Here is a 12,908-nt window from a genome sequence, read left to right on the forward strand (position 1 = left end):
CCAACAATCATAAAGTGTAGATATTTTTTTTTGTGATTGTTGTTACAGTTAGAAAATAATTTATAAAAATTTTAAACAAATTGTAGACTGAAGAAATAAAGGCTCAGGTTTAGCACTTAGCTCATCATGGACTCACTGACACATCCTTTAACCTTCTCATTTGCATGAATAGACGCTAAGCTACACTAATGCAAAAAGCAACAGGAATCACTGCCTTTTCAAACAGTGAGACTCAGAATTTCTGTCTATTTCACACATTCATTTTTAAGATATTTTATTCACAATGATTTATGACTTTTCAATAGAAAAATGTGACAGTATCAATATCAAACCTACACTGCACCTGGTGTAAGCAAAACCTAAAATGAAAAAAGCACAGAAGAAGAAAGGTGACAGTTATAACAGGATGGTACAGCAGGAATCAGTTTATCATATACATTAATTATGTTTGGTGGGATCCTCTCTTTTATCCAGTTATTTTTTTTAAATGATAGAAACGACCTCAGATGGTGAGGAGATACAAGGTGCACTAATACCTTTGCACTAAACTCAGCAGTCTCAAGTTAAAATAAAGTGTTGTATAATGTGTATTGCCCCACTGACACTGACTGATTTCTGAGCAGCCTAAATTAAATAACAATATATGGCATGAAGTGTTCTGTCTGTATTTCTGACTATAATCGAGTTTGGAATCCAGCACTTCCATTTCAGTTTTGTGAATCTGTATATTTATTCACTAGATCCTTGTATAATTAATATCTGTGATAGGTTGTTAAAATTTTAAAATCTATGTTCAAATCCAAGAAGACTGACAGTAAGAAAATTGGGACACTCTTATTTCTGTTCATGCCTTGTGTTGTGACTCAGCTTGTGTCTGATTGGCCAGAGGGGCCTCCCACCTCCACCAATTAAATCTCATGAACAAAAAACCTAATTTTAGAAATTAACTGAATTTATTCAGTTTTCTGTTATTGATATTTTGATGGAATATTGAACATGGACCTGTCCACCAGACAACTGCAGCGTGTTTGTTTGTGTCTCAGACATTTGAGGGGAATGTGAACAGCGAGGGCGTGGTCCGCCATGAGCTGCAGCATGCCATCCTGGCCCGCTACATCCGCTTCATCCCGCTGGACTGGAGCAGGGAGGGACGCATCGGAGTGCGTCTGGAGCTCTATGGCTGCTCGTACTGTGAGTACAAGAGGACGAACTGAACGCACCAACGCACAAACTGTTCCACAGGCAACACATTACAGGCAACAAGACTTAGCAGACACGAGGCGTCGCAGTGTGAACATTCGTTTATTAAAACAATCTAAACCCCAAAAACACGAGAACACATCCAGCTGCTCCCAAACAAGTTTGTTTTTTAAAAGAATAAAATAGAATCAAACACCAGTTTTCTTCCAAACTATAAAAACACACATGGGATTGTGTCTGGTGCTGGCTCCACCTTCCCTCACCCTCCAGCCGACACTCGTAGTGTGCTCCAGCTTGATCAGAGCGTCCTCCTGTTGTGGAGGTTGTGTTTCAGCGCTTCATGTCTGAAAACCTCAGACCGTGAAAACCACAGAATCTGCACCCAGACACACACACACTGGGAGCAAGAGGAATCTGTGGTGAGCCAGCTGTTTACCTTGGTGGTGAAGGGTGTAGACTCACTCTGATGCTCCACTTGTGTCTGATCAGATGAGATCAAGTGCTCGTCAGGATCAGGTCAGCTTCCATGAAGCTGTTCCTCCACGTGGTATCGTTTCATATCATTTTCTTCACCTTGATGAGTCCAGTTTGTGGCAGAGCCTCATGTTAGCACAGCGCTATTACTGTAGCATTTATCTCATTCAGTGGTTCCCAGCCTCTTCCAACTCATGACCCACCTGAAAATCTCAACCCACATCCGACTCTGTAACAACATGGAGGCCAGATAATGTCTTGTCAGAGCACTTTTTAATTTAATGATTCAATTCAATTTTCAATTCAATTTTATTTGTATAGCGCCAAATCATAATATAGATTATCTCAAGGCACTTTACAGGGTAAGGTCAAGACCTTACTCTGTTACACAGTTCCCACAAAGAGCAAGGGCTTGGCGACAGGGGGGAGGAAAAACTCCCTTTTAACAGGAAGAAACCTCCAACAGAACCGGGCTCAGGGTGGGGGGGGTCTGCCTCGACCGGTTGGGTTTAGGAGAAGATAGAAAGAGGGGGAGGGGGAGGAGAGAGGAGAGAAGAGAGAGAGAGAGAGACCAGGAACAGCTGTGTCGGTAATGGTGTTATCAATAATAATGACAGGTAACAGTGGTTAATAGTAAAGATGAGTAGTGGTGGATCTGGATCCTGCTGCTCCAGAGGCAGAGAGACCTGCAGAATGAGGACAGAGAGAGGGAGAGAGAGGAGAAGCACAAACTACGGGAGAGAAAAAATACAAAGTTAATGGCATGAAGTCATCGAGAGAGAGAGGGGGAGAGAGACAGAAATAGAGAGAGAGCGCCCAGTGAATCATGGGAATCCCCCAGCAGTCTAGCTCTATAGCAGCATAACTAAGGGATGGGTCAGGACATACCCGAGCCAGCCCTAACTATAAGCTTTACTAAACAGGACAAGACAATGATGACGACTGAAAAGACTCTGACCCTACCATCTGCTGCCTCAGCAGAAATTCAGATCCATCAGACCTGGTCTTCATTAGTCCCGTGTTGGTGAACCTGTGTCCACTGCAGCCTCAGGTTTCTGGTCTTGCTGACAGGAAGTGGACTCTGACTTCGTCTTCTGTTTATGTGAACGTTAATTGACGCTCTTCATTAGCTACTGGGGCACCTTGCGAGGGGAGCAGCCCGGCAGAGTGAACCTGTGAGGCCGAGCTCAGGGAAAAAAAGGAAAAAACTGAAGTAGGAATGATGAATTTTCTACCTATTGAAACAGAATGCTCTTTTCACTCATTAGTGAAAGATGTTCCATCACAGACTGTAGCTCGTTCTGATTTAGCTTTTCATTTTGCACACACATTAATATTAAAATTCATTTCACAGACTAAACAAAGAGCAAAACTCCATCATTTAAATCTCCTGACATGGTGCTGGTGTGTAATGGTTACTGTCCCTGTGTACCAAACACATTTAAACCAACTGAACCTGGTGCAGCAGCAGCCACAGTCACCAGGTCTGGATCCCAGGATACAGAATTTCTTTTTGTTCCGTCTTCCAGGGGCAGACGTGATCAGTTTCGACGGCCAAGGCATCATCACCTACCGCTTCAGCAGTAAGAAGGTGAAGATTGTGAAGGACGTCGTCTCTCTGAAGTTCAGGACCACAGCTAGAGATGGGGTCCTGCTGCATGGGGAGGGACAACAGGGAGACTACATTTCCCTGGAGCTGCGCAGGGCGCGACTGCAGCTCAGCATCAACTTAGGTAACCTCTGCGGAGTCTTTGGTCTTATTCACATTGTGAGGGCTGTTGTGCAGTGTTGTCAGAGCAGCCACTGTGTGATTCACTCCCTTCTCTCCAGGCAGTAACCAGTACGGCTCCATTCAGGGTCACACCTCTGTGACCAGCGGGAGCTTACTGGACGATGACCACTGGCACTCGGTGGTCATAGAGCGTTACCGCAGGAACGTCAACTTCACTCTGGACCACCACACGCAGCAGTTCAGGACCAATGGAGAGTTTGACCACCTGGACTTGGACTATGAGGTAAAGACTCCCCCAGGCCAGGCCAAACACTAAAGTTTGGTCATGGCCAGACATCAAAGTTCGCTGCACCGCCACGGGCAGATCATTTAACGAAAACTCAAAAGCTTTGCAATGTAGAGCCGCAAAGATCAATAGATTAGATTGATCAAATGTGATGTTGATCTGATCAATTATCAAGGAGCAGTTATGATGCCTGTAAATGGCAAAAACACTGCCAAAATTGCAGATGGCTGACCTCCTTTTGTGTGTGGGTGGAATTGACTTTTTTGTAAGTCTCGACATGCTTCATATGCTCACTGAATTTCATATGTGTAGATGAAACAAAGCCTAGAGGCTGAACTCACTGAAACTTCCTAGTGAGCACTGTTGAGCCAATGTGGACAGTGATGAGTGTTTGATGTTAGTCTCCAGTCTGATAAAAGTCTGGGGCCTGACTGAGCCTCTGCTGCCCCTGCCACAATATCACTTTAAGTTCTCATTACTAAGTTTTCATTCACTATTTTAACTTAGAGTGATGTGTTTCCTGATTGGCTGGTTGCTGTAGTTTGGGTTGAGGTTCAGTGATTCTTGTGTCCTTTCCCCAAGAAGTGGCCCAACCATGTTTTTACCAAAACAACCAAAACACAAAATTTGGATATTATACTGATTTGCGTAAAATTTTAATCTATAAAAATCAAGATGGCTGTCAGGGATGATCCCCAAGTCATTTGTTGAATAAGGATGGTTTTTCATTGAAGCATCAGTTAGACTGCTATATGACCATACCACTACCATCAGCACAAAAGAGAGGAAAGACTCCTGACAGCAAGTGTGTGTTTTGTCCCTTGGTCATGTCCTCAGATCAGTTTTGGAGGTGTGGCTGTGTCAGCGAAGCCGAGCTCTGGAGGCAGAGAGAACTTTGTGGGCTGCATGGAGGGAATCACCTACAATGGAAACAACATCACCAACCTGGTCCGCAGGAGGAAGGTGGACACGTCCAGCTTTGTAAGACACCTCCCTCTGGCTCTGAGTGTGTGTGTGTTTGACAGAGACTTTAACCTCCTCCCTGTCCTTCAGTGCTCCATCATGATCCTCAACAGCTCAGACCTGCTCCGTAGCTTCTCCAGTTCAGCACTGACTCAACACAATTTAAAGTTTCACTCTTAAAATGAAAACGGTCTGAGGAGCTGTCCATCTTCACCTACAGTCCACAACTGAAGTCTTCTCCTGTAACTCCATTGCTCCTCTCTCTCTCTCTCTGTCTCGCTCTGTAGCGTAACCTGACGTTCTCCTGCGCTGAGTCCAACTCCTTCCCTGTCTTCTTCAACTCCACGTCCTTCCTGCGGCTGCCGGGTCAGAGCGACAGCGACACTCTATCGGTCAGTCTGTCCTTCAGGACGTGGAACCCCACCGGGCTGCTGATGTTCACAGCGCTGGCTGATGGCTGGGTGGAGGTGGGACTGATGGAAGGCAAGGTCAACGTCTATGTGAATGTGACGCAGAGGAAGAGCATACGTTACATTGATATCTCGTCAGGTGAGCTCTGCTCATTGCTCATCAGAGTGGAAGCTCGGGAGCCTTCAGTTAGTGTAATCAGTTGTCCCTTGTTGTTGTCAATTTTCTCCAGACTGAAGTGTGTCTCTCCTCTTAGGTTCAGGCCTGAATGATGGCCAGTGGCACAGCGTCCATCTGAACGCACTGGAGTACTACGCCATGCTGACAGTCGATGGAGACGAAGCGTCGACAGTCAGAACGGTCATGCCCATCCACATCCAGACCGGAGGAACCTACTACTTTGGAGGTGACTGCTCAGAAAGATAACAAATCATCTGATGTAACTTTGTGTGTTTCAAGTTGACATTAGCTTCTTGTAGTCAAGTCAAACTTGTTTGTGTCATATACCTGTCGGGTTGCATTCCTCGGTTACCTTGAGGTACCCAACCTTCACTCAGTGTTTGAACCTGAAATCACTACACTCTGCAGTCGGTGGTGACTTCCTCTCTCAGACTCCATAAGGCTCTGCATTTTGCCACTTTGAATTGAAGGCAGGGGGAACTGTAGTTGCCCAGATCGGATGGAGGGAAACTTGGAAGAATTCCCGTTTTGTTTCCCAAAACATCTCTGCAGGTGCTTGTTTATTTTCCTCTGCAGGAGTCTTGTGGTACTGGAGTCAAAGAAGCTTGGGCAGAAGGCCGTGCTGCAATAGTCAGGTCTTAAATTTAACAGGAAGTCCAGATTTATTGAACGTCTTCAGCCCTTCATCATTCTGCTTCAGGGTTGGTGACATTGGCTGCATCTATCCAAAAAGCACTAAACAACTTCCCCAAGCACTTTATCGTCCTCAGTGGATGGGATGACCTCACGCTCAACTTAGAGAAAGAAATTCCTGGACTTCCTGGCCTTGAAGGACATCCTCGTCCAAGCGGCTATGGTGTCCAGGGTTTCCCATACCCATCTTGCTTGACACAGTTGTTATTGTTATGTCACCCGTGATTCCTCGTAGTGCAAGCGTAAATGTAAATGTTGTATTTGCCCTACAGTCACTGAAAAAACTCACCCACCAATGTCTTATTTTTGTTGTAAATCAGTGGGACACTGGGGTCATGTCCTCTGTGTTTTGAGAATTTGACATGTTGGATGCTTCGTGGATATTTTGGAGGTTGATCCCAGAGTCTGTTAGGCCATGAAATAAAACTAAAGGATTCGTAATTTCTCCACTTGAATTTTATTCCTGGCAATGTGGAGAGGACTTTAAAACAATCCTTAGACCTTTCGGTTACAGAAAATATAGACTCATATGTTTAACTGAGTAAATTAAGGGTTTGTTGGTGTCTGTTGTCAACATTTTCTCAAGGTCAGGTGCTTGATCTCATGACCTCAGTATTTCTGAACTCCTGGCCCCCTCGATGCTGCAGACAAACTGTTTCTCCAGTGGTTGTAATAATGACCTTGAACTTTCTCTGCTTGCCTCCAGGTTACTTCTTCCACATTAACACCCGCGCAGCTCAGCGCCCCTTCCAGGGCTGCATGCAGATGATCCACATAGACGACCACCTGGCCGACCTCAGGGCTGTGGAGCAGGGCCTCATTGGAACCTTTGAAAATGTCAGCCTGGATATGTGCGCCATCATAGACAGGTACACCCCTCCAGTCTCTGAACTGGTAGTCCTAGAGGGAACACAGTGGCTCAGTGTTGTTGTTCTCCCTGTGTGAACGTTTCCCTCCACTGTTCACCTGTGTCCTGTCAGGTGTGTGCCCAACCACTGTGAGCACGGCGGTCGCTGCTCACAGACGTGGGACACATTCAGCTGCAACTGTAGTGGGACTGGATACATGGGAGCCACCTGCCATACCTGTAAGTTCACACACACTTACACACACACACACACACACACACTTACATGCACACAGTGTTCTGGTCTGCTGAGCCGTGTGTGGTGTCTCCTCTGTAGCGATGTACCAGCAGTCCTGTGAGGAGTATAAGCACCAGGGGAGGAGCTCAGGGAGCTACTGGATCGACCCTGACGGCAGTGGATCTCTCGCCCCCTTCAGGGTCAGCTGTGACATGACGGGTGAGGTGTCACTGTGAGAGGGCAGCAGGGTTCATCTGTTTAATGCCGCATTCTGGAGCAAACACTGACAAGACCCTCTGCCTTCAACACTTAGGCTGTTACAGCTACATGTGTATATGCTGCACAATCCAGAATTGACAGTCATTGCACATTGTCGTACAATGATATTTGCTGTGCAGCTCTTGAAACAGTTCATTTAGCATATTTATATCATAGATATAGATACTTCCTGATATTTATAGATATTATTGCACATTTCCTCATTGTATTGTTGTGGAGTGTTGTGATGACGTTGGGGTTGTTCTTGTTTTTGTGAAAAGAACAGTAGCTACTGTGATATGGAAACATGCATTTTCTCAAACTGTTTTTTTTTTGGAGTTATGACACATGTGTGTGTGAATTGTCCTGAGGAGACAGTTGATGGTTTGTTTCTGGTGTTTCAGAGGAGAAGGTCTGGACCACTCTGGAGAACAACCTGTCTCCTCAGACTTCAGTCACCCGTGCAGACCAGGAGGGTAAGGCGGCGCTGCAGATCACTTACAACGTGACCGATGAACAGGTACGCAATGAGCGCGCTCCCTGACCTGCTTCACCTGCTGCAGTTTGTTGTGGTCAGACTGGAGCAGGTGGAATTCACTGGTGCTAATGTGTAGCAACAACAGAGTGAACAGAGATGATATAAACATGTTCAACTCATATTGGCTGACAGTGCATATGGAATTACATCATTCTACATCTGTTATTTAGCAACCAAGGCTGCTTTTCTCATCTCATCTCACTGAGGTGTTTTGTTAGATTTTTTCACTGAAACATACAAAAAATGAAACCAAAACAGTAACAGTCACTTGAAGAGAGATGAGTTAGAAGTGTTGGAAACATCTGTAGAAAAATCCAGATGTTCTTTTTGGAAATTGATGAGAGAGAGAGAGAGAGAGAGAGACAGACAGACAGACAGACAGACAGAGAGAGAGAGAAAAGAGTCTGTGTCTACTGACGAGTGTTTTATCATTAAACCAGCACATGGTCAGAGTCATGAGCCTGAGTCAATTGTGTTGGTTGTGTAAAAGCAATAAAAGAGCAGTGATGTGGATGAAAGATGTCAGATAAGAGGAGGAGAAGAGAAGGTTAAGACAGATGAACAGATGAACTGAAGTTTAGTTAAGATAAGCTCATGTTAAACACTTCCTGTCTTCAGTCAGGACACTAATTCTGATCAGGAGCTCCTCGTCTGTCATGACTTTTTTCGTGCTCTGGATGCTGCACTCGAAACTGCGGCTGCACAATTAATCAAAGTTGTCTTGAGTCACTGTGTTGTAAGATGTGTTTGTTTATATATGCCTATGTTGCTGAGGTTTTTTTCCCGAATCCCACACTGTACCCCCCCCCCCCCCCCCCCCCCCAGGAGTATAGTTTGGGTTCTGTTATTTTTTCTCCTCTCCTCTCCACTTGTTTTTTCCCCATTCCTCCTTTTTAAATGGCGCCGCAGATGGCTGCCTCGGTGTTTTGGTGCGCTCTGCACCATTCACCAGAACAAATTCCTTGTACGTGAAAACATACTTGGCAATAAACCTGATTCTGATTCTGATTCTGATTCTGATTCTGATTGAAAACACAAAAATATGGCAAAGTGCAAAATCCAAATAGCAGTAGGTTCATAAACATTATGAAGCATCCAGACCCTCGGGTAATCTGGGACAGGTTGACTCAGTGTTCCCAGAACCAGAACCAGGTGAAGCAGCTTTGAGTGTCTCTGCTCCTCACCTGTGGAACCTGAGGTCTGCTGAGACTGTCAGCTCAGTTAGAACATCACTGTCTGCTGCAGCTCAACAATAAATCACACACTCACATCTTTTTAATTTTGTGCTTGCAGTCGTTTTTAATGTCTTTTATTACTGCAGCACTGCTTTTAAAATGACTTTTTTATTTATTCAAATTAGTTTTTATTGTTTTTAATGCTCTGTTTTTACTGTATTTCCTTTGAGTTGCCTTGTGTCTGAATGGTGCTGTAGAAATAAACCTCACCTTGCCTGAAGGTAAAATGTGTCACAACGTTGTTCTGCATTGTTAGAACCCTAAGTGTTGTAGTGCTGCAGAGACACCGACCTACAGATCATATGCTCCAGACAGAAAGGAACAAAAATCATTTTTCATCATTTTTAAAACTTTTCAGTGAAAATGAAATGAAAAATCACAATATCTGCAAAAATAATCACAATGTGATGTAAAATGTTGGACACATGTTAACTCTCCATTCTGCTGCCCTCAGTTTGTATTGTTAACAACACATCATCATCATCATCATCATGAAGGATCATGAAGGATCATGAAGTGTGAAAGTGTTTGTCCTCTACCTACAGTGATGTGTTGCTATAACTGAAGTTGTCTTGTTAAAATCAGAATAATTAGTGACGTGATGACGTCTGTGTGTCTCCTCCCTGTGTCCAGGTGCTGTCCGTCACCAACAGTGCACAGTACTGTGAGCAGTACGTAGCCTACGCCTGTCGGATGTCTCGTCTGCTCAATGCTCCAGGTAAAGTGATGTCACATCTGTCTCTGGTGTGATGCAGTGGTGTCAGTCAGATTACAGTCTGAAGGAAACTGACTCCAGGTCTTTGGTTTGATCCCAGATGGCGTCCCATTCACCTGGTGGGTAGGAAGAGCCAATGAGAGGCATTCCTACTGGGGGGGCTCAGGACCGGGGATCCAGAAGTGTTCCTGTGGCATTGAGCACAACTGCACTGACCCCAAACACTACTGCAACTGTGACGCTGACCTGAGGACCTGGTGAGTGGGCTGATTCACTTTTAGTCCTTTCTGCTGTACGTTCCTTGTTTCCAGTTGTTTCTATTTCATTTTATTTTACAGGGACTCATACAAACTGTGTGCAGTGTGCACAGTCTGATTAGTCCAGTGAGTGAACGTTTGATTTTGAACCTTGCTGATCTTTTTTTGACAAACTGAACATAAAACTGAAATATTTTACTTCTGAAAAATGTTTGTTGAAGAGTTCTGCCTGAGAAGTCAAATGTGTAAAGTTAATAATGTCCAGAAAAGCTGCAACATAAAGGTTGGAAATGATTATGCTGTAGATGCGTTTACTTCCAGTAGTGGTTGACTTTAATAATGCAACAGACAATTTGACAGACAGGTCAGCTGTGTTTACTTCCAAACTATAATAATTATGAATAGGCTTTATTTCTGAAGTTGTGTACTGCTGTGTGTGTGTGCGTGTGTGCGTAGGAGGGAAGATGCAGGCCTGTTGGTGTATAAAGACCATTTACCAGTCAGTCAGGTTGTGGTTGGTGACACAAGCAGAGCTGGATCTGAGGCCAAGCTGACCATAGGACCACTCAAATGCCAGGGAGACCGTGAGTGTCACTCACACACTCACACTCACACTCACACTCACACTCACACACTCACACACTCACACACACTAATCTTTCCTGAGTCATAACAGGAGTGTTTCCGTCATGCTGTTGCTATTTGAAGGGAACTACTGGAACGCAGCCTCCTTCTCCAGCCCCGCCTCCTTCCTCCACTTCCCCTCCTTCAGAGGTGAAACCAGCACCGACATCTCCTTCTACTTTAAGACCTCCTCCACCCATGGAGTTTTTCTGGAGAACCTGGGAACCATCGATTTTCTCCACATTGAACTCAGAGGTATGTCTGTGCCAGTGACGTGCAGTGAGGTTCATGGCTGGTGAGGCACTGACTTAGAAGACTCAGATTTACAAACATATGAGTAGCTTATTCCCCATTTGACTGGCGGCAGTTAACAAGTTATGTTTAAAACTTCATATCAGCTTTCTTTACACATACAAACTGTTGCACGCAAAAAAAGCATTTAATAAAATTAAAAAAAAAACGTTATTATGGTCTTACCTTTACTTATAAATGAATTCCATGCGCTGCTCCTTCTGAACAAAAGCATCGATAACTTGTTTGTAGAAGCTTTCCTTGTCTTTCTTCAGTTTTAAAAGTCTCTCTGTCTCAATGGAGATCACTGCCAGGGAAGAAAGCCGTCCTTGATCAGTCCTGTTCCTACTGTATGTTTTGAGTCTTTTCAGTGCTGAGAATGACCGCTGCACCGATGCTGTAGTAGCTGGAACAGTGAGCACTAGCTGGAGCAACTTTGTCGCCTCAGGAACACTTTGAATGAGATCCTTCTTGGCCAAAAAGCTGAGAAGCTCTCCAGGAGACTTGCATTCATCCCTCACCATTTACACTTATACATACTTCTCCAACACTCCCAGGACATACTCAGCAATGGCAAGAGCGTGTCTGTCATCACTCACGTCATCAAAACCCAAAAACGCCTCCTTCACCTCACAGTCTGCTTCAGTGTTAGCCACATACCGCAATATGACAGAAATCTGAGCTTGGTTTGTGATCTGTGGTCTCGTCTACTTCTACAGCAACAAATGGGGTTGCACTGAACTCCTTTTTAATGTCATTTCTAATGACATTAGTGACTGCTTCGATTAAATCATTCTGTATTCTATTTGACAAGCCAGAAAATACAGTGGATGTCTCTAAATGTCCAGCTAGCCTGTCATCTTTCTCAGCAAAAGCATGTAAGAGCTCAACATAGTTGCCACGATTGGCAGAGCCTGTACTTTCATCATTTCCACAAAATGCCAGCTGCTGTTTGGCGAGCAAGCAGGTGGCATTGATGAGATCTTTTAAAATCTCTCAGTTCTCTTTTACCTTAGCATTGTGGATGCTGATGTTGAGTCGTCGCTGTTGGTCCAAAGCCAAGTCTATCCTGGACATCTCAAACGTTTTTAGCACGATCTGGCTTTGAATGTGAGTGGTTGATCGCTCATGTTTGACGAGGCTTCTTTGCAAATTCTTCAGGTCACAATTTCCCATCTGAGTCCAGACATTGTCACAAGTTGAGAACAGAAGGCAGGAAAAGCAGAAAAGGCGGTTTCTTACTGGACACCCACACAGCCAGCCTTTTCGGGTGTACCACTCCTTTTGAAAAGACCGGGTCTTCTGTCCCGTAGTCTGAAGCAAACCCTTTAGCTCCGGCGTTGGTCTTCCTTTAATTATTACCACCTGCTTCGATTGAAAGTCCAGTTTAGAAAACTGTTTGAGTTTAGATATGTAATCCTCCATTTTGAAAGTAAGGTCAGACAAGAGGAAAAAATAAACTGATGGCTGCACTTGACTTGCTAACTGTAGGTTGGAGTCGCAAGAAGAATCACTGGGATCATGAGTGCCCGCTACCATGAGGCAGGAGAACTGCGGGCCTCACTTAGTGCCTCTTCGCAGCCGTTTTATGATTGCTCAGCACAAGAAACACGTTACACACTAGGGTTGTCACGATACCAGAATTTCAGTAGTCGATACCAATACCTGTGATTTTCCACGATTCTCGATAATAATTCGATACACAATTTAAAAAAAAACAAAAAAAAACAGGGCGGCCCGATGGCGGAGTGGTTAGGGTGCGTACAGCGGATGTTCTCAGCAGCTGAGCGCCGGTTCGACTCCCGACCGGCCCGACTCTTTCCTGCGTGTCATTCCCCCTCTCTCTGCCCCTTTCCTGTCACTCTCTGCTGTCCTGTCAATAAAGGCAAAAAAATGCCCCAAAAAAATCTTAAAACCCATGTACTTTTAAATCACTATCACTAATTTATTGAAAACTGCTTTAAACTGT

The 12,908-nt window shown here is 44.6% G+C and overlaps 1 protein-coding gene and 1 long non-coding RNA gene across 4 annotated transcripts in view; one reads left to right on the plus strand and one right to left on the minus strand.

Annotated features, from left to right (window-relative positions):
* cntnap2b (contactin associated protein 2b) overlaps positions 1-12,908 on the plus strand; it is a 32,999-nt gene that overhangs the window by 9,241 nt on the left and 10,850 nt on the right. For both annotated transcript variants that reach the window (XM_071491539.1, XM_071491540.1), the window contains exons 4-17: positions 1,044-1,191; positions 3,204-3,407; positions 3,505-3,689; positions 4,530-4,673; positions 4,943-5,204; positions 5,320-5,469; positions 6,643-6,805; positions 6,917-7,023; positions 7,121-7,240; positions 7,684-7,799; positions 9,686-9,770; positions 9,868-10,024; positions 10,481-10,608; positions 10,733-10,903. In XM_071491539.1, the coding sequence (XP_071347640.1) occupies positions 1,044-1,191; positions 3,204-3,407; positions 3,505-3,689; positions 4,530-4,673; positions 4,943-5,204; positions 5,320-5,469; positions 6,643-6,805; positions 6,917-7,023; positions 7,121-7,240; positions 7,684-7,799; positions 9,686-9,770; positions 9,868-10,024; positions 10,481-10,608; positions 10,733-10,903 (2,140 nt within the window). The remainder of the gene's footprint in view (positions 1-1,043; positions 1,192-3,203; positions 3,408-3,504; positions 3,690-4,529; positions 4,674-4,942; positions 5,205-5,319; positions 5,470-6,642; positions 6,806-6,916; positions 7,024-7,120; positions 7,241-7,683; positions 7,800-9,685; positions 9,771-9,867; positions 10,025-10,480; positions 10,609-10,732; positions 10,904-12,908) is intronic.
* Positions 7,809-12,106, minus strand: LOC139629128 (uncharacterized). Of its 2 annotated transcripts, XR_011692911.1 has the most exons (4): positions 11,951-12,106; positions 11,126-11,246; positions 8,852-9,883; positions 7,809-8,546 (listed from the first exon to the last, which is right to left on the minus strand). It is a non-coding gene; the product is annotated as an uncharacterized lncRNA (long non-coding RNA). The 2 variants fall into 2 exon arrangements; XR_011692910.1 differs by lacking the exon at positions 11,951-12,106 and having other exon boundaries at positions 11,126-11,862.

This window comes from Trachinotus anak, unplaced genomic scaffold, assembly GCF_046630095.1.
Source record: "Trachinotus anak isolate AG129_WGS33_773 ecotype Australia unplaced genomic scaffold, CSIRO_AGI_Tana_v1 ptg000012l, whole genome shotgun sequence".
Lineage (NCBI taxonomy): Eukaryota > Metazoa > Chordata > Actinopteri > Carangiformes > Carangidae > Trachinotus > Trachinotus anak.